Source organism: Panthera pardus, unplaced genomic scaffold (assembly GCF_024362965.1).
Source record: "Panthera pardus isolate Hobbes unplaced genomic scaffold, ASM2436296v1 HiC_scaffold_2, whole genome shotgun sequence".
Classification (NCBI taxonomy): domain Eukaryota; kingdom Metazoa; phylum Chordata; class Mammalia; order Carnivora; family Felidae; genus Panthera; species Panthera pardus.
In genome coordinates, this window is record NW_026526765.1 from 62328590 (window position 1) to 62356404 (window position 27815).

The window sequence follows — 27815 nt, forward strand, 5'->3', positions numbered from 1 at the left end:
GGTTGTTTTTTTCTCTACCCCACTTTCAAACCCACCAATGGCAAAGGTACTTCCTGTTGCCAAAGTTGCCTGATATTCTCATCCTGCCTTGGGTGGAGGAAAGCCTTGGCAAATACCAGCCTTGCCTTTTCCTCTCTAAAGCACACGCTAACACACACACACGCACCACGTTGCTTCCGACAGCCAACAGCGTTGGTTTACATTGTGGACTTGGGCAAATGTCACTGGAACCAGAAACTTCTTGCTGGAGGCACACAGTCTAAGGTTAGAGGTTATGTGCACCCAGGAAGCCTCTGAAATTGAATGCCAAATTATGTGCATGGAGGGTGGGTATTTTGGGGGGGACAGAGGCGCATATAGCTTTCATCACCCTTAACAAGGACCATGACCCCTGATCCCGACGGTCACAAGGGACTGCCTTGGAGAAGGGGTGGGCTGTGGGAAGAAGGGCCCAAGCCTGGCCCTCGGTTGCCACTGCCCAGCTTGGCGGCTTCGATTTCCTCCACTGGAAAATGAAGGTGGTAAAACCATGGTTGTCCCACAGACTAAATCAAATAAACAGAGGCACGTGCCGGCACGTAACAGGGGCTCAGTAAAAGGCTGCTTGTGAAAGGAGGGGCACAGAATAGACCGCTCTCCCTTTCCCTGTGGAGCGGAATCTGCTGACAATTTCAGCCAGAATGCCATCTGCTGGAAGCTGCCAATGCTGGAAGCTGTCATCTCGGCGGCCAGAGAAGCTGGAGTGTTGCTTCCTGCTGTCCTCTTGGCGGTAAATGCCATTTTCTCCGGCTCTTTTTAGATCAATGGAGGGACTGGGCTGGGGTGATGAGCGGGGAACATTCAGGGGGTGGCACAGTGCATATTGGGGACGCTGCTGGGATGGCTTAAAAATGGGCCTCTGCCCTTGGTCACCAAGGGAAGGTGACCCCAGCATTTTCAAGAGGCCTTTCCTGGCCAGGATCACCACTAGCCCGCCATGGACAAACATGTCCGGATGTTTTCCCCCAGACCCACAAGTAGATGTCTCTGGTGTCAGAGGACATCGGAAACCCTTCCTTGTCAAAGGAACGAAGGTGGCTGGAGGGATCAGGTGTTTAGTGAACACCTACTGAGTGCCAGGCACTGTCTGATGAATTTACCTCACCAATTCAAAACTCCTCACAGCAGTCCCGCAGGGCAGTAAGGACTCTCACCAGTTTTCTAGGCCTGGTTGGGGAGACCCAGAGAAATTAAGCATGGACCTTACAATCATCACGCAGCTATGAAATGACAAAACAGAATTTAAACCCACATCTGTCTGCCTGCAAGCCTGTGTTCTTTTTCACTGCCTCTCAAACTGAGATTTAGAAAAAAACTCTGGGAGAGCTGGAGGTGAGGGCTCACCTAGGAGTTGGGTCTGCTGCCTCCCACGGGGAAGGAAATGTTTAGTGATCTACTGTGTGCCAGGATTTGTGCCAGGCTCTCTCTATGCTCTCATGGCCCCTCAGCAGCCCAAGACAGGGGTCTAAGATCACACACCATTCCAGATGAAAACTTGCAGCCCTGGGAAGTGACCTGACTGCCCAGGGACCCAAGGCAAACGAGCAGCAAAGCACAGGCTCGAACTCAGAGCCCAGGAGGGGTGTTCTAAGGCACTGATGCGGGAGGACCACAGAGCCACCACCAGAACTGCTCTTCTGTCCACCTGTCTCACCAAAGGACTCATGCAAGGCTGGGGGGTTGCAACATTTAATCAGAATAGAGTCCCGTCCTCCCTAACCATCCACAGCCACTCAGTGCTCACCCCACACCCAAATCTCTGGCCCATGCGTTTAAAGTCCAGGCATTGCTTCCTTGATGAAATGCTGGAAAGACCCTCCCCTCTGACCTTGGCGGGGCTGGAGCAGCCTTTGGTCAACTGTGAGGCTGGGCCAGGACTGTTTCCTGCTCCCTCCTACGCCCGGGATGGGCTGCTACAGAGGTCTCCTACTTCACAAGACTCCCTCTGCCCTGCCTTGTCCTTAGAGTCCCCAGGTCCGATTCCTGGCCAGAAGAAGAGGGGGCTCACTGGCCATAGGTGGCCCCCCTCACAAGCCGGCGGGTACTCATCCTTCCATGGAAGGAAGGGGGCATGGGGCCTCGTCCTGGCAGAAGGTTTTTTCACCAGTTACAGTGTGCCCATTTGAATCTGGTCCTGGCAGCTAGGAACCTCTGTGCCCACAGACTTAGCCATTTGGGGGAACAGCTGAAGTGATCCCCAGGAGGGGAACGGTGGGGGACATTTTGGCCCTCGATGGAATATTCTGCAGCCATGAAACACAAGCACTGTGAATGCTCAAGAGCCATGGGGGGGGGGGGGGAGGAATGCTTTTTATGTAATGCTGAGTTAGAAAAGAGAAGACAGGAAGCAAAACTGGATGGGGGCTCTGATTGCAACAAACTTGGAAAAGGTGCTCAGTACTTCCGCACCGCTTATGGAAGAAAGCTGGGACAGGAGGAAGGAACGCTGGTTTGGAGTCAGACATTGCTGGGTTTACGTCTCAACACTGTTTCTTGCAGCCAAGGGAAGTGTCTCCACTGCCTGGAGCTTTGTTTTTCACCTCAACAATTCTGCAGGTGAAGATTCATTTGGAGAATTAGCCACAACCCCAAATGGAGAACATCTGGCCCAGGCCACAGCACACAGCGAGGGCACAGCCAATGGTCCTTACGTGGATAAGGGCCGGGCAGGGCCGATGAAAAATGCCGTGGGAGTTAGGGTGTGAAGGCAGGGAGAAGGGAGGGATTTTTCTCATCCTTGCCAAACTTTCCATAATGTGGCTGTGGTGTTTACTGCAGTAATTTAAGTGATAAACTTCAGTTTTTCCGTCGACCTCTCTGAACTAGGATGTTCTGCAGGGCCCCTGGGGCCCATCCACACTGACATTTTTTCTCTTTCTTGGAGAAGCCACTTTCCCCGAGCCAAGCTAAAAGCGGACGTTGGTGTACAATTTGGAGATTGCTTATTACTGTTCTTTCACCTTAAGCATTTTCTATTTGCATAAATAACACATCCTCTTTAGACACTTTTTCAGTCTGGTCTTTCTGCCTCACGTCAGGGCGCTGGCCTCTGAGGGGGTAGAAACAGTGTTTATCCCTCACTCCCCGAAGGAAGCTGGATCATTTAATCGAGGCTAAACGAGTCTGTAAACTCCGCTGGTCACTTGGCTAGATTTTGTCCTAACATATAGTTGGTTTTACAGGAAACTTCCCCTTGTGTGTCTCCCCAGCCAGCGTTCATTTCAACCGCCAGGCCACTCTGACTGATTATCTACGTAAGGATTCCCAAGCTGTTTTGCAAAGAAACTCTCGGATTGAGAGACAAGGCTGGGAAAACAACAGCGATGGCAGGGGAGAGAAAAATAATCACATAACAGTGGCTTGTGGTCTTTGGTGCTCAGAAGGGCTTTTGATCTGTGGTCCTATTTAATGTTTCCTGGAGTGTTTGCCAGCTATGGGGACCTTGGGGAGAATTCGGCCTGTGGGCACTGGAGGAAGCTGCAACCCAGAGAAGCTGAGCGGCTCGCACAAGGCTACGGCATGCATGGAGGATGCAGGCTCTGTGGTCCCTGAGCTGCCTCTCCTGACGGTTTACACCTGGTACTTCCCTTACTTATCTCATTTTTGTCTTCCAAAAAGCTCTCCAGTGGGCCCTTGCTCTTATCCTTGTGGTTCTGGAGATGACCCACAGTCTGGCTCTGGGTTCACCCTCCTCACTGCCTTGGGGGCCCCTCCCTGGCAGGCTGTGCTGGCCTGCTCTGCCGAAAGCCCTTCGTGGCTCCCTTTCCTTCATGTCTCATTCAAGGTTACGGAGGAACTCCTATCAATCAAGGAAGTTTGGGCTGCAAATATGAGAAACCAAGCCAACCCGGCTTATAAACAAAAGAGGGCTCTCCTTATCCTCCTCGGGTGGAAGTAACCGTGACATTGTCTCCTTTATCAGAGGTGGCCTCCCCAAACCCCTACTGAACTTCAACTTGGCAGGCCCCTCTCCCTCTTTGGGCCCATTTCCCCACCCGTAAAATGGGCTTCTCAGAGAGGATTTCTGAGGTCTGCTCTAGCTCTAACATAATAGAGGCAACAGTTGGCATTTATCAGGTGCCTGGTAAGTGTCAGGCCTCTGTTGAGCATGGGGGGGAAATCAAAGATGAAATGGAAAAGCCCCCGCCCTCCAGGATCCAGCCCTGGTGTCTTCCTCTCCCTCCTTACCACCTCTCCGCCTCCCCTTTAAGTATCCATTATTTGTCTTATTTATTGCATATATTTTATACACCCAAGGCAAGTATATTGAATGTATCTCATTAAAACCTCAAAACTCCAAATCTCTAGGACCAGAATCTGACCCCTTCTCACCACCTTTACAGGTCCTCCCCACCTCCCGATGTCAGCCATCATCATCTCTGCCTGGAATAATCCAGTAGCCTTTGTCCTCCCCAGCTTCCTTGCCTGCCCCTCGAGCAGTCCCCTCTTCACACAACAGCCTAGCAGTCTCACCTCTCTGCTCTAAACCTCCAGTAATGTCCCTCTCCCTCGGAGTAAATTAGTTAAGGAAGAAACAAGCAGCAACCATGGGATCTCCTCCCCACCTGCCACCCCCTCGCGGCTCCAGCTCTGCTCTCATTTGCTTCCACCTCCCCTACTTGCTCACACCATCCCAGCTGGCTTCCTTGCTGTTTCTCAGCCACGCCAGCACATTCCCACCTCGGGGTCTTTGCACTTGTTACCCCTGCCTGGAATGCTCTTCCTGCCTGGAACGAGATACCCTTGTGGCTCACTCCCTTCGCCTCGACTCAGAAGTCACTCATCAAAGAGGCCCTCCGTGGAAGTGCTAATGCTTCGTTCTTCCCTGCTTCTTTGACTACGTTTTTCTCTGTAATGCATCCTACCAGGTAGAGTAGGTTTTCCTTGTTGCCTAACTTTGCTTCCCCCCCCCCCCCCGCCCCTGGAATGCCCATTCCATCAGAGTGGGAGCCTCATCCCCCATGGTAACTGGTTGTATTTCCAGTGCCTAGCATATACGAGGTGCTCACTGAACATTTGTTGAGTGAATGAATGATTTAAGTCCCTTAAGTTTTTTTTTTTTCCTTATGCAGGACCTTGGCTTCATTTCTTATACTTTCTTCTGTGGATCTGTGGCTTCTGTTTGGAGGGGGGCCTCCAGCTTCCCAGCATGGCTGTCTACCTCCGTGACTGGGGCGTCCCTCCCCACAGGCTTGGGGAGGGGAGCCACGGCTTGCCTGCCTCATCATCGCCTCTCCCTCTTCATTTTCCCCAGTCCTCACTCCCACTAGGCTCAACATTAATGAAAGCCCAGCAACGTGCCCAGAGCACAGTGAACCCCGTGGGTGGGTGTGGGACGACTAGTCCCTGCAGTGGATTCTCGTTCCCCGGAATGGCTGTTCTTCTCCCACGTCTACAGACCATTGTGTGCTATGGGTTGCCTGCAATTTATAAGCACTTGCCATGAAAATTGTACTCAGCTGCTGTTGTGAATGAGAAGCAGAGACTCGTGCAGTAATTACCCACCCCACCATCTCCCAGGCTTCCAGAGCCTCGCAGGAACTGCCCCTGGGATGGAGGACAGGTGGGAGGGATGAAGCTCCCACCTCAATACTAAGCCACCTGGGTCTGTGGCCAGCAACCAGCTCCTTTGAAAAGAGACCTTCCCAAGATTCTCCAGGTCCCCTGGGCAAAATTCCCTTAGAGATGAATCTTGAAAGGTGCATGTTCTAGAAAAGCTAACCTTGTTTATAAAGAATGCCTTCATTTTCTGTGGGTGAATGGGAGGGGAAGTCACAGCATCCTGGCTTGGGTTTCCTTTGGAACCTCAGTATTCTGATCATATTATCACACTGTGCCAGGCAGTATTCTAGGAACTTCATCCTCATGACCTTTTAGCAGCTGTGTGGGTTAAACAATGTTCCCATTTTACAGGCAAGGAAACAGGCTAAAGAAGTGACAAGATCTAGTGCATGTCACACAGCCAGGAAGTGCTTAGAGAGCTGGGATTCCAGGCTGCACTCTGTATTGCCTTTTATTCTATTGTCAGGGGAATGATCCCAAGACTGCCTTCTTTCTATTGCCTTTTCTGCCTTGCTTTTGAACAAAATTTGCACAGAGAAAATCAGCCAGACCCCCACTACTCCCCTAAGAACCCAAGGCCCCAGTTGCCTTTGGAAGGACTCTACAGCCCAAAAGTGGCCCTTGGAGGAAGCTTCTAGATTTGGAGATTTGATAGGGACAGAGAAGTCACTTGACCCCAGTCTGGTTGTTGTGACAAATTCATTGGTGTTGGCCCTACTGGGAATGAAACAGCTCTGAAAAGGTTTTCACTACACACACACACACACACACACACACACACACACACACACACACACTAAGCCTCAGTTTGCTCATCTGTGGAGTGGGTATTGTGACATTGTGTGATAGTCATAGGTAGGCTGGCGGTAGCTGGAACCTTCCCAAAGTTTATCAATTACCAGTCTAATGAAGATAGACTTTAAAATGGCAATGATTATTAAAAGTAGAATTGGGGCCGTGAAAGTTCTGAGAGGCCCTAACCCTGCTGCCTGTCTCTTCCCGCAGACCCGAGCCCGCCGGCACGCCTCCTGGCCACCCGCCCATGCTGTGGCCCAGGGCCGGAACGGCGCCCGGTCCTAGGCGAAGCGCCGCGCTTCCACGCGCAGGCCAAGGGCAAGAACGTGCGACTAGATGGCCACTCGCGGCGGGCCACCCGGCGTAACAGCTTCTGCAACGGCGTCACGTTCACGCAGCGGCCCATCCGACTGTATGAGCAGGTGCGGCTGCGCCTGGTGGCAGTGCGCCCGGGTTGGAGCGGTGCACTGCGCTTTGGCTTCACGGCGCACGACCCGTCGCTCATGAGCGCCCAGGACATCCCCAAGTACGCCTGCCCCGACCTTGTCACGCGACCTGGCTACTGGGCCAAGGCACTGCCCGAGAACCTGGCGCTGCGTGACACCGTGCTGGCCTACTGGGCAGACCGTCACGGCCGCGTGTTCTACAGCGTCAACGACGGTGAGCCGGTGCTCTTCCACTGTGGCGTGGCCGTGGGCGGCCCGCTCTGGGCGCTCATCGACGTCTATGGCATCACGGATGAGGTGCAGCTCCTCGGTAGGTCACGGTCTGGACCAAGCAGTAATTCTGTGTGCATGGATGTGTATTTCTTTCATACTCACAAACAGGAAGGGCTTACTTTGCCAAGCCTTGTTCTAACCGGTTGACGCATTTTCACTCTTATTTTTTTTACTTTTATTTTTTTTACCACAACCCACCATCCTCATTTTACATATGGGAAAACTGAGGCACGGAGAGGTTAAATAACTTGAGTTGCAAAGCCAGGACTGGAACCCACACGGGTTGGGTCCAGAGTCCACGTCCTGGCCCAGGTTCATTCAGACCCCTTCATTAGGTACTTGCGCATTTACTCATTTTTTTTTTTTTACCCATTCCTTTGCTGATTCCTTCTCTCCCTGTTCATTTGCTCACTCAGTCATTCACTCACTTATGCATGTGTTTGCTCGCTCACTCATGCATTCAGTCATTAACACATCCACTTACTCAGCAATCAAATTTATGGCCCAGTCCTCGCACATCTACAGTGTCCACTGCCAGGGGCTCAAGGTCCACCCGGGAGGCAGGCAGACAAGACAGGCTAGGCCTGACTCTAACAGAGGAGGCAGCCACTAATGCTGAAATCTGGTGGTGAGAATTCCTGGGCGTAGAAATCCTTACCTTGAAACTTTTTTTTTTTCTTTTAAAATGATTTAAAAGTCACATAATGTCAAAGTAACCATTTTAAAGTGTACAATTCAGTGGCATTCAGTTGGTAACCATCACCTCTAGTTCCAAAACATTTTCATCACCCCAAAGGAGACCCATATCCTCATTCTCCCCTACCTCCAGCCCCTGGAGACCACTGACCTGCTATTTGTGACCTCAGCTCTTGAACTCACAGGTTACATGTGAGCCAGCCCAGCCTGGATTTCTGGGGCAGTAAAGGGAGATCAGTTTGCTCAGAGAATCTGGACGTAGCCCTATGTGTCATTTACTTGCAGGGAATACACAGATCTCAAGTTTGAGTTTTGAGAGACTTATACACCTGCCCATAACCCAAGAAAGTTCCCCTCTTTTGGAAGCAGCCTGTGTTCTGATTTTTTACCACAGATTAGTTGCACTTATTCTGGAACTTCATATAAATGGAATCATACAGTATATATGCATTTCTGCCTGGCTTCTTCATCAAAGCACAGTATTTTTGAGAATCATCTATGTTGTTGCCATGTAAATCAGTAGTTTGTTCCTTTTTAAGTGCTGAGTAGTATTCTGGGGTATAGATGTACCCTGGTTGGTATATCTGAATGTCTGGGCTGTTTCTGGGTTTTCTGCCTTGCACCTTGAAGGAACGAACACTCCAGCCCGGGCTCCTTGGCCACCACTGCCACCCATACCACCACTGGGCAAGGAGGGAAAATGCATGCATCCCGGCTGTGCCCTCCTTCCAAAGAAGAAGGAAGGCAGCAGAACTTCTGAGGATAGGGTTGAGGGGTACCTGGGTGGCTCAGTTGGTTGTGTCCGACCATTGATTTCAGCTCAGGTCATGATCTCATGGTTCGTGAGATGAAGCCCCACATCGGGCTCTGCTGATAGCAAGGAGTCTGCTTGGGATTCTCTCTCTCTCTGCTCTTCACCTGCTTGTGTGTGCATGAGCGCTCTTTCTCTCTCTCAAAATAAATAACCTTAAAGGAAAAAAAAAAAAAAGAGAGGGTTGGGAGTCACACAGACCTCTGTTTTATACCTGGCTCTCAACTTGCCAGCTGTGTGGGCTTGGCCAAGTGACTGAACCTCTATGTACCTCAGTTTCATCCATAAAATGGGTTCATGGTAGCACCACCTCATGGCATTGTTGGCAGGGTGACACGATATATGAAAGGGATACAGCTCAGTGCCTGGCACATAGAAGATACTTAAGAAATAACATCTAAGAAATCAGAATCTCTGCCCATTTGCATGTAGGAGGAAGCACATGTCTGAATTCCATGCTTAGGCAGACCAGACTATGAATAGCTAACCACCCTGTAAGCTGGGACCTTACTTGGGCATTTTAACCATATTCCCCCACACTCTTTTCCATGGAAGGTTCTGCATTTCACCTCCAGGAGATGTAGACTTCTAAAGCCTCCTAGATCTCCTGTCACTCTTTTTTGGAGTTCTTTATTCCTACAGAGCAGAGAAACAATCACTCCTCATTCACCTGCTCCCTCACATAGCCCATGTGTTGAGGTAACAGCCAAGAAATCACAGTCACCCAATAACCAATGCAAATGGCTTGGGGTTTTTTGAAAATACAAACTGGAAGCAGCCTTTGGTGACTTAGTGAATCTGAATAAACCTGTGAGGAGTCATGGACTCTTCCCCCATTCGCCTAGCAAACTTTTATTGAGCCCCTCCAATGCCTCAAGCCCCATGGAGGAAAAGGAGAGAGCCCCCCCTGGAACACTGGTATAATGTGGCAGACGTGAGTCAGTTTCCTTATCTTCAGGTAGGGCCTGAGATGTGCTGGTTGATAGGAAGCACCTGTAGTACAGGTGCCCCAGGACCAGGTTCACAAGTGAGATTCAAAGGAATTCCATCTCTGAGTGATAGGAGTCCAGGTGGATTTCATGTCTTTATACCTCTATGAATTACCTTTAAAAATATATATATACGTGTGTGAAGAGCTTATGGTGCTTTTACAATCAGAAAGGGAAATAAAGTTCTTTTTCTTTCGGAAGGTTATAGGAGATAATGGGGAAGTTTCTAGCATGTGATCAAGGCTGAATGTTTCCTTCCCAGGGGAAGAGCAAATTGACATTGGGTACATCTGGGTAAAGGGATTATGGGTGATTCCCTCCCCCCACCACCACCAAAGTTACCAATGATTCATGATCAGAAAAAAAAAGTTATAATGAAAATAAGCTAAGCTTTCATGATTTTTTATGGCTTGAGCTCAGGCAACAGGTACCCTACTGTTGCCAGCATGAGGAAAGGCAGCATGAGAACCACAGAAATTCCACCATAAATGGGATCTCCCTCTCCCAATTCTTGGGTGAACTGAGCTTTCTAATGGTGGTGTCTAAGGTAACAAGTAGATAAACACAAGGGAGCCAGTGTTTGTGTAATCCAGAACTCTCTGATTTCCTTTTCCTCACAAGGAATAAGGAGGTGACATAGTTCCTTTAGAGACTGTCAGCTGTAAAACTCCAGAATAGAGATCCCCTCACCCCTCCCTCACAAGATTGAAAACCAACAAATGAAAGTGTCACTGAGTAAGGTTGTCAAATTGAGCAAATAAAAATACAGGACACCTCATTACATTTGAATTTCAGAACAATAATTTTTTAGTGCAAGTATGTCCCGTGCAATATTTGGGATATACTTTAAAAAGAATGTTTTTCTGAAATTTGAATGTCCCTGGGCATCCTGTATTTTATCTGGCAGCCCTCATCTGAGAAGCATCCTCCCGGTCTTGTGAGGTAGGAGGACCCTTTATTTGCCCTGGAACTTGACCTAATGTGAAGTCTGAGAAATAAAAACCTTCATAGGCTTCACATAGTTCTCTTACTTGATGGAATTATGTTCCTAGCCCAGCTTCCTCCTGCAAGGATGGGGGGTGGGGAGCGGGGAGGGTCCAACTGCAGCAGAGAAAAGCTACATCTATGTGACCAGACCCTGGTGTGCCTACTCTCTTGACATTCTCTTTCCTCAAAGGAGGGTGATTTAGTTCTTTTAGATAAAGAATTCAGGACTCAGAGAAGGGAAGTGACTTGCCTAAAACAACCAAGCTTGTGAGTAGCAGAGCCAGGATTAGAACCCAGGTGCATCCATCTCTGTGGTTCAGGGGTTCTCAGCTGTGGCTGCACATGGTGATCACCAGGGGCACTCTGAAAACCCCACCTATCAGCGTGCACCAGACCAGTTCAATCAGAACCTGTGGGAGTGGCCCCCAGGCATCTAGATTTCTTAAGGCTCTGGTTGTGATCACGAGAGTCCCCTTTGCACTGGTGCCTATTCCTCTTCCCGGCTGGGTGCCAAGCTGAGTTCTTCAGACATGCCAGTTCAAGGCATGGTGTCATCACTGGACCACGAAAGCCCCTTCTCGTTTCTTTTCTGCTTCATGCCCAGCTGCCATTCTATACTCCCGTTCACCCCATCCCCTGCCCAGATAGGCACCACTCTGGTGTTCAGTATAAGTCCTTGGATGTACCTTTAAAAAATATGTATAGTTTCATATGTATATATGGATGGGACTGTACTAAGAATCTTACTCTTTTTTTTTCCACTTGCCCCATTTTCAGATTTATCTGTGCTGCTGTGTATCTGTCTGGTCCCTTGTTCCCTAGCAGCTTCCACACTAATGGACTAGGTGCCACCAGGTACCCGCATCCCTCCCCACCCCCAAGCAAACTACACTGCAGTGCCTTCTCCCACAGGGCTGCATTGTGGCCCTAGCGTTTACCAAAATTCCCCGGGGGACAGACCAGGATGGCCTTGCTGGACCTGGAGCAGTCCCATCCTGAGAACCTGTGATTTCTCTACTCCTCCGAGCCAAAGAGAAGGGGCTGAGCCCAGGCAAGTGACTTTCTGTTGAATTTAGTAGTTCTTAGACCCATGAGAGGAAGGTTTGGCCAGGTTTCCCCCTCCCTTCCCTGGCTCCTCTGAGAAGCTCTTTCCTGGAGCTCTGGAATTAGGCCCCATGCTGTCCTGAGGCAGCTCTGTCCCTCTTTTAGACACCTCAGTAGTGGTCACTGTCACAGCCCCTTTGTCCTTCCTCTGCCCAGTGGTGGAAGGCTGTGGCAGACCAAATAAGCAACACCAGTCTAAAGCCATGGCATTGAAGGCTGTGTTGTCAGAAACCTTAGTTGTAAGTGGCAAAAACCGGTTCAATCTTGCTTAAGGAAAACAAGATGTCTCATGACTGAAAATGCAGGGGAACACCTGCCTGTAAGTCTGGCTTGATGCAGGAACCCAATGAACAGCACCTGAAATACTGACCTGCCTTTCTTACCCTCCTATCATCTTTGTTAGCATCATTCTCAGCTGAGCTCTCCTTTGGGGACCGGAGGGGGGAGGGGGGGGGGATGGGCAGGACACCAGCAGCTTCAGTACCATGTCCCACCATAATAAATCCAGCAAGAGAGCTGCTCTCCCACAAGGTCTAGCTAAAGTTCAAGGTTTAGACTCCTTGCTCTCCATTGCCAGAAGGATGGGATAGAGTGGCCAAGGCCTCCTTCTCAAGGTAATCTGTGGAAGTGGGAGGTGGGTGTGAGGCAGTTCCCTCAGAAGAAAAGCTGGGTGCTGGAACCAGAAAAGGGGTCAGATGCCATGCAACCAGAAACAACAGCTCTGTATAGGCCTTGCAGGGGAGTAATTTACCCTTGAAAGCCTTGAGCCCCGTCTGCCAGCTTTACCTGGGTGTTATCTTCCAGTCCTCATAAGAACAGTATGAGGCAGGAAATAGCATCACCCCCCATTTGCAGATCAGCATGGATGGATAATTTGGCTAATGTCACCTAACAGTTGGTGGTACTAGAGTTGGTGTTTATTGTGTATTAGTGTTATGAACAAAGTGTTTGACAAGGACTTGCATTTATGGATCCAGATGCAGGGCCTAGAGATCAACTGTACCACCCCATGCTTCAAGTGAGGAAACTGAGGCCTAGAGAGAGGCAGGGACTTGCCTGAGGTCACCCGGCTGATAAGTGGTCATGATAGGGAAGGGGGTTGGGCTCAAGACCCTGGGAGTTGCCTCAGCACGGGACCTGTGAGCACCCCACATCATGCAGAGGGGGAATGGCTACAGGTGGCTACATCCAGAGCCTCACTGGGGAACAGCACAAAGTAATTGGCTTTTACAGTTAATATTTTCTTTCCAAACAGTCCAGGCCAGCACCCACCTCCCTGCCCCAATAGTAAGGCATTTGCCTGGCAAGGTGGCCTGAAGGATTGTCTCCTTTCCAAGTCTGGGGTGAGATCTTCAGTCTGTGGCCACTGGCATATCCTATTAGGGACTCCTGAAAGTCTACTCTGTGCCAGGCACAGTGCCAAGAACACTGTTATACCACAGATCTACCATTAACTTTCCCCACAGGTCTATGAGACAGGGGTGAGGGTCCTTACATTGCAGATGGAAACTGAGGTCACATCCAGGACTGGCCAGGGTCCAACAGGTCTGTCTCTCCTGGTTCAGTCTTCTTTGCTTGGAAAAGCATGAGTTCAATGGCCCACACACCTGGCATTCACACCCTTTTTTGTTAAACCCCAACACCCCTGCCTTGCTGCCTGCCCTCCTGTGGCCAAGACTGAAAGAGCTCTGCTCCTGTATCCTCCTGCCTGTTTGGGGACATTGCTCCTATCATTTCTCCCTTTCTCCAGCCTCACTTTCTCTCTCGCCACAGGATTATTCCCATGAGCACACAAAAGAGGTCCAGTAGTTTCCATTAAAAACAAAACAAAAAAACGCCCTTGACACTCTCTTCCACCAGCTACTTTCTCATTGCTCTTCAGAGCAAAATTTTCTTAAAAATATCTATATGCCACCCTCTCCACTTCCCTCTTCAGCTCATCCCAGTGATCTGTATTTAATTTTAAAGGTTTAGGGTGAAATTTAAAATGCAAATAGAGGTCCACTTTCTTTAATGTACAAAGTATGAGGAGAACCAGTAGTAAATTATACATTTGTTTACACCATTTACATATATACATATGGTCAGATATAATAGAGTTTTCCACATTAACTTTACTATTCAAACAATAGAAAGTGGGTAGCAATTTAGGAAGTATGAAAGGGATAAACCTCAGAAAGACTTTTATACCATGTTTATTCTACGCTGTGTATGGCTGTGTGCTCACTTCTCCACTGCACAGAATTCAGTTGTGTATAAAACTGAACCAATCAGAAGCTGAAGGAGACAAGAAATGATGGGTCGATAGCCTGATGCACTGTCATACAATTCAGACGATGGTACAGCTACCAGCTTGTAATTTTTAGGCACTGCAAACAAGGCTTTCTCTTGAAGTTGAACCAAAACCAACTTAGGTTCTGCAGGCTCTAATAGGTACAGGAAAAAAGTCGATGCTGAGGAGGTTCAAAATTTGGTCTCTACCAGTTACCAATGCAGTCAGCAATCACCCAATCTGGCAGGACTCCACCTTGATGACCAGTATCTCTGTCAGCATTTTAGTCCTTCAATGTCATCTTCTGGGTTAAGTTCACCACCAGACACTTTGAAGAAGGTTGCTCCCAACTGTAACAGTGGCAAGTGGGGTGGCTGGTGCTCAGGTACCACCTCACAACGATTTTATCCAATTCCTCCCTCATGCACTGAAATCTGGCTGCTACCAAGCTGTCCTCACCATTTCACCACACTTCAGCCTGCAAGCTCTCTGACGGCTCCACGCTGCCAGATCCACAGCTCAGCCCCGTCCTCTTTCCCGGCCTTTCACTTTCAGCACAGGTGATCTCTCCCAGCCTCTCTCACCTGCTTGTGCCTCCTGGCTTCACAAGCCCCCAGTTTTACTCCTGCCTCCCTGGCTGCTCCTCCTTGGCTTCCTTTCTGGCTCCTTCCTTGCTTGTCTCCATATGCTGAGAGCCCCAGGGTTCTATCATCAGCTTTCTTCTCCATCATGTAATACAACACGCATGTAGAAAAGTGTACAAAACGTCTGTGGAGTTTAACAAACCATCCTAAAGCAAGACCATTTCTCCACCTACCCTCTTTCTCCAATGATCCGAGCCCATCACTGGGGCCTTGAATCCCGTCTTTAGGCTGCTGGTGCCCAGGTCCATATTCCCAGTCCTGACGCCTCCCCTGAAGTCCGGACTTCCTTCTACCTACTCACATCTCCTCCTGGCATCCAAAAGGCATCCCACACAACACATTCAGGCAGCCATCCCCACTGTCAGTGAAGGGCACCACCCACTCGGTTGATTGGTCCAAAACCTCATGAGTCATCCTTGATTCCTCTTTTCCTTGCCCTGCATCCATTCTGTCAGCATGTCCTGGCTCTTCTGCCTCTAGTGCATGTCCTGAATCAGTCCTTTGGAGACAATGAAGTGACTGATGGATGGTTCCTTCTGTCTCTTAACTCTTCTAGCCTTCCTTCATTTTCATCTTCACACAAAGATGGGGTTTCTCTTGGGACATAAATTCTGCTTTACGTCCAGCCCCAGACATATTTGACCTGAGAGAGCTAGGGAAAGAAAAGAAAGGCAAGAACCCAGCTTTCTCCCAGGTCCAGGGAGAGTGGGAGGTTGGGGAGCCAATCCGAGTCACCCCAGTCTCCCTGTGCCTGGCCTGGGACTGCTGCTCCGTAGATGTTTGGGGAAGGGGCAGAATGGTTGGACTCTTCCCCTCGGGGGTCACATTAGGCCCCCTGGGGACTGCAACTCCAAGAGCCACTTGTCCTGAGGCTGAGTCCACATGCTGGCAGCTCAAAGAGCTAAACAAGGACAGCTGAACTTTGGAAGCAGTACTGCTAGTGGTCGTGGGGTCGGTTTTGGAGTCACGTAGCCTGAGAGGGAATCTCATTATTGGGATCACCCCTGGCTGTGTGACCTTGACTAATTCACTCCACCTCTCAGAGCCTCCAACTGTGAAAAGTGCCCATCTTATAGAGCTGTGTGGGATAATGGGGAGGATTGATGAGGATAATGCATGGAGTTGCATCTGGTAGATTGTGTCTCAAAAAAATGGCTGTGTGTATTTTCATCAGGCCCAGAGAGCGGGTCACAGGTTAGAAATCTTGATAAGCTCCCTTGGTGGCCTTTAGATATCGTGGCATTTCTGCCTGTCACCAGCTGGTTCTCCACAGAGAATCTCTTGAGAGATGGATTGTCAAGTGTCAGGCCTAGGCCAGCACTGTGCTATCTTGGGACTGTCTCACTCAGAGACGCCTCGTGGGGACAAAGCTCCTTGCATACAGTGAGGAGACCCAACCTTTTCTGAAGGGCTGCTGTGTGCCAGGTACCAGGCTGAATGCTGTCACGTATGTTGTCACCCCAGCCTCACAGACTAAGCTTTCACCTCAGAGATGCTGTTCCTTCACACAATCTATTCCTTCTGTCTGCAATGGCTACACCCCACTTCCTAGGCACCACTTCCTTGGCCTTCAGACCTTCACTCCATCGTCACCGTCAGGGAGGCCTGTTCTGACCCTTTCTCAGGCCTCACTTCTGATCAAGTCCACCTTTTACACAGTCTCAAAGAACCCCAGTTCTGACACTCCCTGGTTGCATGACGTGGGGGAGCTCACTCTGCATCTCAGAGTCTGACTTTCCCCCACTGAAACATGCCCATTTTACAGAGCCATGGAGGACAGTGGCTCTTAGTAGCATTCATCACAGTTTGTACTTACACGGTTTCGTGCCTAAAGTCTGTCTCTCCCACTGGACTAGCAGCTCCACCGGCACAGGAGCCATGTCTGCTTCTTCACTGCTCTTCACTCAGTGCCCAGCACAGCATCTGGCACATGGCAAGTACTCTATACGTTTTGATCAAAAAATGTTGAAGAAATAATGATAATAATTAACATGTTTTGAGCACTTACTTTGTGCCATGTTCTGTGCTACACCCTTTATTTAAAAAAATTTTTTTTAATGTTTATTCATTTTTTTGAGACACAGACTGAGGGTACAAGCAGGAGAGAGGCAGAGAGAGAATGAAACACAGAGTCCGAAGCAGGCTCCAGGCTCTGAGCTGGCAGCACAGAGCCCAACCCAGGGCTCGAACCCACAAACTGTGAGATCATGACCTGAGCCGAAGTCGGCTGCTTAACCGACTGAGCCACCCAGGCGCCCCTGTGCTACACTCCTTATAAAAGCATCTGCTTTAATCTCTGTAACAACAGAGACCAGGATTAATCCATTTTAAAATGAAGAAGCTGAGGCTCTGAGAGGTTGTGACTTACCTCAAGTCACATAGCCAGGAAAGGCTGAAGCCAGGACTTGAACCATCTCCACAGGCCATGCTCTTAATCATACTGCACTGAAGGATGGGCTCCTATGTGGAGCTGTCAGGGGCAAGGAGGAGGAGCACTGGAGTGGAGGACGAAGCAAACACTGGCAAGGACACAGGCCCAGGGCCTGCCACAGCCAATGCCTTTAGGCTTAGCCTAGCAGGATGGGTGGGGCAGAGTCCTGGGAAAGCGTATCACATCCCACACCCAGAGGCTCTTGCCAGAAGTTGACGTCTACACCAGAAACATCCACTATCTAAAATACCTTTTCAAAAAAATACTTTAGATTTTCACACATGCCTTTGTTTTACTGATTACAAAACCAATACATGTTCATTAGAGAAAAATGAAAAATCTAAAAACTTTATAAAAAGCAAATTTCCATCCAGAGATAACCAGCATCAGATTGTTATGTATATGCTTTCTGTACTTTTTCTATGCACCCTATACATACATTTCCCACACAGTTAGAATCAAATAATATATTCACTTTTAGATCTTCTTTTGTTCACTTAATGTTATATAATGGGTGTTTTGCCACATTAATAATTGAAAACGATTTTTTAAAATATAGGTTTTCTGGTGATAAGACTTTGTGGTATACATATTTATCGTAGAAGTATCAGTTAACACACCAGTAGGCTACACAGACAGGTCTATGAACCATGGTCTGAACTTGGATGGCTAGTTTATAAAACCTGTAGATTTTTACAGGTGGGGTAGGGAGTAACATAACAGATTCTCACTAGGGGCTATGGCATGCTTTTTGAAAAATCATCTTCATTATTATGACTTAATTTTATATTTGGAAAACTAAAGAGAAAGAAATCCTTTTTTCCATGATATAAACTACAAAATGGTAACATTTAACAAATCTTAGAGGGGGCTGGTTAGAGAAGTTTGAAAAACACTTTTTCTTGCTTTACCTATTATGGTTAATGAGAATATTTTTCTAAATATGAAGTTCTAAAACAAGAACTTCACAATACTTTAATGACTCTTTCTTCTCCTGATTTGTTATTCAGAGTGGTCATCAGTGTCTTTCAGAGACCTCATTCATTCATTCATCCAATAAACAGTGAAGGTTCTTTGCCCAGCAATCTGCTAAGTCCTGACAACGTGTTGGTGGACAGGCAAGGGCTCCCATTCTAGTTGGGGAGACAATCAACAAGTAATTTACCAAAGTATAAAGACCTGTATTACCTAAATGAAACACTACTTTTGTTCCTTTTACTTAACTATATAATATGTAGTATCGTGAACATTTTTCCCTATCACTAAAAATTATTCAAAAATATTTTCAGGACTTGGACTTAAAACTCTTAAGTTTTCTGTCCTATAAAATGAGGCCATCTCTTACACATTCCATGTTTGTGCACCACCTAGGCATTGGGCTCCGCGCTGCCTTCTTTCAGAGTCAGCATGTGCTGAAGAGCCAGGGTTCTTTGTTGTGGCTTTGCCACAGTTGCTGTGTGACCCTTGGTCACATTCCTTAACCCCTCTGTGCCTCACCTCCCTTCTTTGCTAGATGGCTGGTAATAACGGAACATACCTCACAGGCTGTATGAGGACTGAGATAACACATGAAAGGAGCTTAAAGTAGCACCTGTCACAAAAGGCCACAAATAAAGAGCAAAAGCATTCACTTTTTCTTGGAGCTTATGTTCTAGTTGGGGAGGCCGACAATACAGGGTTTTCAGATTTTCCAAAACGTGAAAACCTCTGGAATGCGGCAAGGAAGGAGGGAGGAATAAAAAAGAGCGAAGAAGGGAGGGAGAAAAAAGGGAGGAGGAAAGAAGGGAAAAACGGAGGAAGGGCTGTATCTGCCCATCCCAAAGTCAAAAGGGTTATGCTTAATCAGATTCCGTGCACCTGCGGTTGTTAAGTCAGTACACACGTGAACTAGAAAAGTGAGGGGCTGTGCGGGAGGGGGGGGGGAAGGGGACCGAGGCCTGTGGGCGGCGTGGGGGGGGGGGGAGACTCCCCCGCTGACTGCCCGCACCCTCACCGCCCCCCTTCCGCCCCGGCGCAGAGAGCGCATTCGCCGACACGCTGACGCCCGCGCGCCTCAGCCAGGCCCGCTTCAGCGCCTGCCTGCCGCCCAGCAGCCACGACGCCGCCAACTTCGACAACAACGAGCTCGAGAACAACCAAGTGGTGGCCAAGCTGGGCCACCTGGCGCTGGGCCGCGCCCCGGGCCCGCCGCCCGCCGACGCCTCGGCCGCCGCCATCCCGTGCGGGCCCCGCGAGCGCCCGCGGCCCGCGTCGTCGCCGGCGCTGCTCGAGGCTGACCTGCGCTTCCACGCGACGCGCGGACCCGACGTGAGCCTGTCCGCCGACCGCAAAGTGGCCTGCGCCCCGCGGCCCGACGGCGGCCGCACGCTCGTCTTCTCCGAGCGCCCGCTGCGACCCGGCGAGAGCCTCTTCGTGGAGGTGGGCCGCCCGGGGCTGGCGGCGCCCGGCGCGGTAGCCTTCGGCATCACGTCGTGCGACCCGGGCGGGCTCCGGCCCGCCGAGCTGCCGGCCGACCCCGACGCGCTGCTCGACCGAAAGGAGTACTGGGTCGTGGCGCGCGCCGGGCCCGTACCGAACGGTGGCGACGCACTCAGCTTCACGCTGCGGCCCGGCGGCGACGTGCTCCTGGGCGTCAACGGGCGCCCGCGCGGCCGCCTGCTGTGCGTCGACACCACGCAGGCGCTCTGGGCCTTCTTCGCTGTGCGCGGCGGCGCCGCGGGCCAGCTGCGCCTCCTCGGTGAGTTTCCCGACCGACCGCGCGTGCGCGGGGTTTCCCCGGGAGCCCGAGGGTATCGCTGGGCAGCTCTAGCCACCGCAGGAGCCCAGACTGGAGCGCGCATTAGCGCCCTCTTGCCTCCACCTAGTCTCTTGATTCAGTAGGGCGGCCCCGAAATGTGGTTCTGACAGTGCGCCAGGGATGTCCATGTGGCTGCCCTCCCCCCCCCCCCCCCCCCCCCCCGGCCCCAGTCCCCACTCTGCCCCCACCGACCTAAGTTCCCGCTGGGGTCAGGGCCTGGAAGGCTTTGTGCAGTCGGTAAATGACCGGTACAATTTTTATTTCTGTTGTTCTATTATATCACTTATTTGTCTTTTACAATTACATAAAATTAATATGTAATGCGTATTAAGTGTAGGAGAAAAAGTGAATACAACTATACTTAAAAGGGGATATAAGAATAACACTGCCCACAGAAAATGGAATGGAGGCTTGAGCCATCTTATTTTAAAATGATTCTTGCCTTCATTCATGCCACAAATGGACACCGAGCACCCACCAGCTGTGGGCCAGGCCCTGGGCTCCAGGATGGGGCATGGCAGAGGACAGGACGCAGGCCATGCATAGGAGGAGCTTAGAGACACAGCTGAATGGAGAGCTGCACTGTGTGATGTGTGCCACCGCTGAGTGGCTTTTCTCCCACTTGGTGAAACGGGTGGTGGCCAAGGGAAGGTTCCCAGAGAGCACAGCTCCGTTTTCATGATTCAAGAAGTAGGTCCAAAGGGTACAGAAACGGTGAACATTTCGTGTCATCTCGTACAGTTTTACACTCCTGATGCTTCTATGAAACCAATATCATTATCCCATCTCCAGATAAGAAAATTGAAGCACAAAGAGATTAACTGACTCTCCCAGGCACATAGTTGGTCAGCCATGAAGATGTTGGGCAAATCACAGACCCTCTCTGAGCCTCGATTTCCTTCTGTGTAGGGAGGGAGTAGTTACCTGCATCCTGGCATTGTCATGAGGATGAAATGATGAGTTGTATATAATGCTTTCAGCAGGTGCCTGCCACCTACAGCATGTTTAATAAGTTGTATTAACAATGACTGCTGTTTGCAGGAAGAGGAAGAATGAGGAAACAGTGGTCATCATTTGTTGGTTTAAGGGATGACCATAGTCATCATTTACCCTGAGATGAGTTTGCCTAAGTTCCCACTGGGGCTTTGGCAAGAACTAAGCCTAGAGTCAGTCTTTCTTGCCCTCCTCCCCAGCACCTCCAGAGGAACCAGGATGAGCCCCTGAGTGGTCAGGAAGAGAAGGTAGAATGGAGGCAACTGCTTTTGGAGGCCAGGGATTTGCCCTCCTGATTTCTACCTGACAGCAGCCCCAGCACTGCATTATCTGTCCATTCATCCTCAGGGTAAGGGAAGGAACATCTGTCTCACCTAAAAAATAACCCATTATTATCTGAATAATAGCTATTGCATTCAATAGCTGTGAATGCAAGGAAGAAAACTCATTTGTGTCGAACACTACTAGGCAGAAATCTTGTAGTTGCAAGTGACAAAACCCCAATGTGCCCTGTACCAGAAGGGAAATGTATGGTTACACATACCTCAAAAGTCTGGGAATGTATTGGATGGATTCAGGAACAGCCGGATGTAGGTGTTGAAAGCATGTAATCGGGATCCCATCCCAAAGCTCACTTTCCTCTCTTGGCTTCACTCTCAGGCAGGCTCTCTACAGTGCCAGGCTTACCTCCCAATGGGTGGGTGCCTTCCTTCCCAACACCTGTAGTGTTTTAGTGAAGGCCTCTTTGACCTTAGTTGGATTAGGTAGCCTTAACTGAACCATCATTGAGACGCAGGGGTGGAAGATCTTATTGGCCTGGCCTGAATCATGTGAGTGAGGGTGAAGTAAGTGCTTCAAAATAAAATCCTGGTATTGTTTCTGAAATAGACAGGAATGGAGGCTGGGCAGGCAAAGAACAGATGTCCACCACACATGTATGATTCCATTAGTCCTTAGCAGAACCCTGGGAGGTAACTCTTATCCCCCCATTAGACAGATGGGGAAGGTAAGGTGCAAGAGTGAGGAGCCGGGGACTAGCAGAACAGGGCTCACCACCCCCCACACACACACTGCCCCTGATGGAGTCTCTTTGGTCTCAGGCACCCTGCAGTCCAGCCCTGCGACCACGTCTCCATCAGGGTCCCTCAGCGGCTCCCAGGATGATAGTGATTCTGATATGGCCTTCAGTGTCAACCAGTCCTCCTCAGCATCTGAGTCATCCCTGGGTAAGGAGGTATAAGCCCTAGAGGGGGTAGGGGCTGGCAGCCGGCCCAGCTCCTTCAGCTGGGCCAGAGCCTTCTTGAGGCTAAGCAAGGATGGCCACCTTTCCCCCTCCTCTTCCCTGCATCCTCTCCTGTCTCAGCTGTACATTCACCTGGAGGGAGGAGAAATCGAGCTCTGGTATCCCAAAGGCTAATGATGGGGCTTGCTTCCTGGGGGAAGGAAGGAAGGAATGGGAACAAAGCCCAGAAGAAAAACCCCAAATTGGTGTCTCACAAAATTGTTTCCCCACAAGTTCGGCCATATAAGCGCTGCCTTCCTGGGGTTACCCCAGCAGAGCCCACCTGAAAACCACATTATTGAGGTCTGTCTTGTTCTCCCTTTCTACAGTGACGGCACCCAGCTCCCCGCTGAGCCCCCCAGTGTCTCCCGTGTTCTCCCCACCAGAGCCGGCAGGCAGCAAGAATGGCGAATGCACAGTGTGCTTTGACGGTGAAGTGGACACAGTCATCTACACGTGTGGACATATGTGCCTATGCCACAGCTGCGGCCTGCGGCTCAAGAGGCAGGCCCGGGCCTGCTGTCCCATCTGCCGGAGGCCCATCAAGGATGTCATTAAGATCTACAGGCCGTAGCCTGGCCTGCCAGTGGGCCTTGGCCAGAGCAAGGTCACCTTTCTGAAGGCCCCTGGGCCAGGCAACCACCATGGCCGCCAAGGAATCCAAGGGCAGTGGCCATCCCGTCTGCCACTCTCCAATAGTGGGCAAGGCGTGACAGTCATGGAGATGAGGCCCTGGGGGTCTGAGCCCAGGCAAGGGCTGCTTCTGGCTCAAAAGTGCTTTGCCCCCAAAAAGGCCGTCCCAAGAGCAAGCTCAGGAACTGCCTAGCAGACCACCCTGTCCCTCGGTGACCTCTCAGCTGGGAAGCAGCATTCTCTGTGCAATGCTTTTTGCTGGGGTTGGGCTGAGTGTGTGTGAGAGAGGGTGAGGGGAGGGAGTGGACAGAGAAGAGAGGGATGTGTGAGAGAATGAGTGAGAGAGAACGCGTAGGTATTTATCCAGGGATCCTGGCTTTAGGAGGTTATTTAACACTAAGGAATGTGCAATCCAGAGCCCAGACAGTAGCGTGACTAGAAATTGTTCACTTTCTGGGGCTGTCACGTCAGCTGGTTTTGAATGTATGAAGCCTGCACCTAAACAGAACTCCCTTGGATGGTATAGAAAAGGGACACTCAGATTTTCTAAAGGAAGGCAAAAATAGCTCATTGTTTACAGCTCCAAAGCAGCAACGCCTAGGGGGGAAGGTGGGTGAAGAACATAAAAGAACAATTTGCTTTTTTAGTTTCTTCCTCAGTCCTGGAGGGGAGTTTTGATGGGTGCTACGGCCCACTGAGAGCTCCGGGTGGTGTCATCCCCAGAAGCCTTTTCACCCTCTTCACCCCCTTCACCCCGGACAGCCTAATAATAAGCACAGTGCACCTTGACTTGGTCCCTAGATGCTTTTCACCTGGTCCACCCCTTGCTGTCACCAAGGAGAAGACAAGCAGCAGGTTCTCTTTGCCTGGGGGAGGGAAAGAATCCTGGAGGCAGAGGACTCACCTGGAATTGGAAAGGCCACTCCATCTCCCAGACGGCTCTCCACATTTCCTGCTGTGATTCCCCGGGCCTGGCATTCACCAGCAGCTGTTGGCATCACCAGGGCAACCTGCTGGTGAAGTGGGAGGAGGAAAAGACTTGCAACCGGTTCTGACTCTCAGCTTCTCTTTTGCTGCTGATTACTAAGATGTTAGTTGACCATTAAGATGTTAACTAATAGCTTAGATATTGAAATGCTGACATCGAGACTCTTCCCCCTTCCCAGGACTCTTTGCAGGCATTTCCCCTGTCCCCCACCCTCCTCACCCTGCCTAGGCCCATCTCTGCAGACTCCCAGACCATCTCTGGGCTGATGGGCCGGCCCGAGCCCTCTCTTCCCTTTTTGTCCCCAGTTCTGGGCCCAACCTCTGCCCAGTCTCGTGCTGTATCTTTTAGGAAGCCCCTGGGCGTCTCTGATTCTCAGTTACCGATCCGTCCAAGATGAAGCCCAGTACCTGCCCACTGCAGAACCCCTGGGAGGCCCAGTATAACATGTAAAAAGTCCAAGACACCCTGCAAAGAATGGGTATCATTTTTATGACAATTCCTAATCTGTTCATCTGCTGAACAGATGATGGCTGGGAAAGAACATCCAGAGAGTTTTTGCATTCATATGACACATGTTTGCTGGGCCTCTGGGGACCCAGAGCCCACCCCAGTTGGGCCCTTGTCAAATCAAATCCTATAAGCCCAGGTGGTCTCCGTGATGCTCTAGGTCTTGGGCCCCCTGCTTCTCTGCCCAGAAGTGGTCATAGTGTTCTGACCTGATCTCAACTTCAGAACGCCCACTCTTACTCCTGCAAGAACCCCTAATTGGTTATCTTCCCCTAGTGAGTCTGGGAAACATGCCCACATTTTACTTTTGTGATGAAAGTTTTGGGGGAGCTACTGGAACCCCAGAGTTTGCCAGTGTAAGAGCTGGGAAGACTAGGCAGCACTCAATGCCCAGCTGAATTTGGCCTGCAGGAGCCTTCCATTTCCCCCATGGGTGATGTGGGCACAGGCCATGTGGGAGAGGACTCATGACCTCCCCTACGGGACTGGTTCTCCAGGCAGCAGTGCCCCTGACTGGATTGAGCCATTCACAAGCTCTGGTGGTCTCAGAAGCTAGCAGGAGGCAGCTTGTCTTTCCTGCCACTTGCCTTTCCTGACTATCTCCCCTGGGTTCCAGCCAGGGTCATGTACAGCCACCGTCAGGAAACCAGTGACCGAGGGCCTGGACCTGAGGTGGAGCAGGCCATGCTCCTGGTGACCTGTTACCTGGAACAAAAGGAGAGCTAGTGGCCTGTTTAACTTGCTCTGCAGCTGCTATAAATAGACTCCCTGTTTCCAAGAGGAATTAAGGGGGTGTTTATCTTCTAAAAACCAGACATTTCCTGATGCTCTAAACTGTTTTATTCAGTGCTATAAAGGAACTAGCTGCTCACATGGCCCTCACATGGCAGAAGAAAGAGGAAAGGGAACCCCACTTTTTTCTTTCACATCATTATGTGCCTTGGCATTGGGCTAGCGAGGCATCTTCATGCGCTAATTCTGTGAGGCAGGTCTTGTTACCCCATTGAGGCATATCCAAAACACCACTGTTTATAAAATACACCATTTTATGTACTGCTAAGGGAAAAAAAAAAGGCTGCCAATTCTAACTGCAAGATATCACAGCTATACAATTCATTCTAATCAGAGACTTGAAATGTGGAAAAACCGTGCAACTTAGGACTGATGAAACGCGGGGTTATGCCCACCTGATGGGTAAGGGAGCCAAGGCCCTATGAATGAAGTGACTTAGGATCAAACTCACTAGGTGGTGGGGCTGGGACTCAAACATAGGAGTATCTGGTGCTGACTCCCACACTCTCCACTGCCTGGCCCCAGCCCCCGAAAGCTTGAGACTGCCTTGAGTTTTCTTTTTTGAAACTTCTCTGGGCAGTTCCTGGGGAGAGCCCGGGCACCCGCACCTGTATGGAGAGTTCCAGCTCTAGGCTGTGGTCCCTCTGCCACCCATACTCTGGAAGGACACATGTCCTTCCTTTCAGGCTCATCTTCCCACTGCCCACCTTTTGCTGGCAGAGCTGAGCTCCGTGAGGTCCCGAGTCCAACCTGAAGGCCTCCTTTTGTTACACAGGAGCGCACACATGAGGCAGCTTGGGGGAGCAAACGAGCGCCTTGTTCCGCCACCTTCCTGGGCCTCAGCACCACCACCCCCTCAAGCAGGGATTCCAGGGGTAAGAAGGGGGAGACCAGAAGACACTCCTTTGTTGTGGTCTTGTGCCTATTTTGAGCCATCAGAGAAGCTGGGCCATTTCCAAGTCAAAACAACCTCCTTTTTCTAGTCCATTCCCAGAACTGGGAGTCTTCTGGGATTTAGCCTCACAGGGCAGCTGCTCCCCTAAGTGCAGCAACACTTTGCTCAACACCCACTCATCAGCATGGCCTCTTCTGGACACAGTGTTGGGAATTGGGACTAAAGACAAAGCCTGCAGGAAGCAGATTGTCTAGAGCAGGAGATGGACAGATGTGTAAACTTTTATTTGATCCCTCTGGTGTTGGGGCCTATACTAGCACGTAGTAGGTACTCATTAAAGGTTACTGAAGGAATCAGAAATCAAGTTATGAGTGCTCAGGGGGTTGGTAAAACATCACACTCACACATACACACACAGTCATTCAACAAACATCTGCTGAGCGCCTACGAGGTGTGGGGTGCTGGGAATGAAGAGCTGAGAGGATAGCCCTAGCTCTACCTTCAGAAGGAGAGGCATTAACAGGATAATAAGACACGGGACACAATCCTTTGGGGTTTCTTGGCCATTCTGTTGCCTTTGGGGATTTATCCTGGTGAGTGCCCACGACTGCTCTCCTGACCCAGAGCCTCCTGCATGCTTCCAGAAGCCTCCTCCGCATTAGAAATGCCAGGCACCTTGCAGTCAGTGAGCTGCCGCCAAAATGGCCTTGGGCAGAACCCTCAAAGGTTCCACTGCTTGATGATTACCTTCAAGTCCCACCAGGGAGACATGTGGGGAGAGGCCTACCTGCTCCTTTCAGGCGGGACGGGATGCTGGAATCAATCCCCGAGTCCCCAGACAACCCCGTCAGTTCCAGTTGAGAATGGGCTTGCACAAAATCGTGGAGAATGAGAGGCAATAACCTCCCCCTGCTCGATCCCATCTCTGCCCCAGTTTTGGCAGAGGGACGCCCGCTCAGGAACACGTGGCCTCCTGGCATTTCTCAGTATTTAACTGTGTGTCTTTTCCAAGCCCTAATGAAATGACTTGTACAACAATCTGTCTGTGCCTTATGAAAGTGTCTGTGCACTTTTTATCCTTTTTAAAAGCAACGTTAAAAAGTGGGCAAGGGACTAGCATACATGGTAGTGTTCTAGAAATATGTGCTAATCACTTAAACCCTTCTGCATTATGTTTTTGATGTAGGAGTGATAAAGTATACGTCTCTCATCCCATCCCCCCACTACCTGTGTACAGGCCTTTTTAAAAATGTCTCTTATTCTTATTTTTCTGATTCAATACTGTGACTTCTCCAATACAATCTAATCTTTGGGAATCTGTAATAAAGGTTTTAAAACTTGGGGGTGTGGTTGGGAAAGGGTTTGCACTGGTCCTGTGTGTTGTGCTTTGCCTGTTGTGTGTTTTGGTTTTTGTCTATTTTTATCTGTTTTATATTAACATAATTTTTCTGTTTAAAAAACAAATACAACTTTGGCTTGTTAAAAAAGAAAGGTTCTTCAGTACTCAATTTTAAAAATCACAACTGCACATACCGTTGGGGAGTGAAGGTGAGGGATACAAAGCATTGCCAACCTTGAGGAAACATCTTGCACAATGCCCATAGAGTCCTGAAAATGTTTGATCCTTTTGCCACCTAATTTTGTGAAAATATCACAAGGAAAGAATTCTAATCAAGGATAAGCTCTGTATGTAAAGATACTCATTGCAGCAGTATTTATAATGATAAAAAATTACATAAGCCACCCTAACTTCCAACAGCCAGAGTGAACTCGCCAGAACTCTTGGTTGCAAGTGACAAAACCCAAACTCGAACTGGTTTAAAGGGATTAAAAAGCTCAGCTAACTCAAAAGTCCAGTATCATGAACCCAAGAACCCAC

At 49.9% G+C, this 27815-nt stretch overlaps 1 protein-coding gene and 1 long non-coding RNA gene across 3 annotated transcripts in view; one reads left to right on the plus strand and one right to left on the minus strand.

Moving 5' to 3' along the window:
- NEURL1B (neuralized E3 ubiquitin protein ligase 1B) overlaps window positions 1-27427 on the plus strand; it is a 38807-nt gene extending 11380 nt beyond the window's left edge. For both annotated transcript variants that reach the window (XM_053907099.1, XM_053907098.1), the window contains 4 exons: window positions 6607-7152; window positions 19067-19786; window positions 21940-22065; window positions 22451-27427. In XM_053907099.1, coding sequence (XP_053763074.1) covers window positions 6607-7152; window positions 19067-19786; window positions 21940-22065; window positions 22451-22695 — 1637 coding nt within the window. In that variant the 3' untranslated portion in view covers window positions 22696-27427. The remainder of the gene's footprint in view (window positions 1-6606; window positions 7153-19066; window positions 19787-21939; window positions 22066-22450) is intronic.
- LOC109267506 (uncharacterized) lies at window positions 12598-17987 on the minus strand. Its single transcript, XR_002080135.2, has 2 exons — window positions 16987-17987; window positions 12598-16560 (listed from the first exon to the last, which is right to left on the minus strand). It is a non-coding gene; the product is annotated as an uncharacterized LOC109267506 (long non-coding RNA).
- Window positions 27428-27815: the final 388 nt, after the last annotated feature.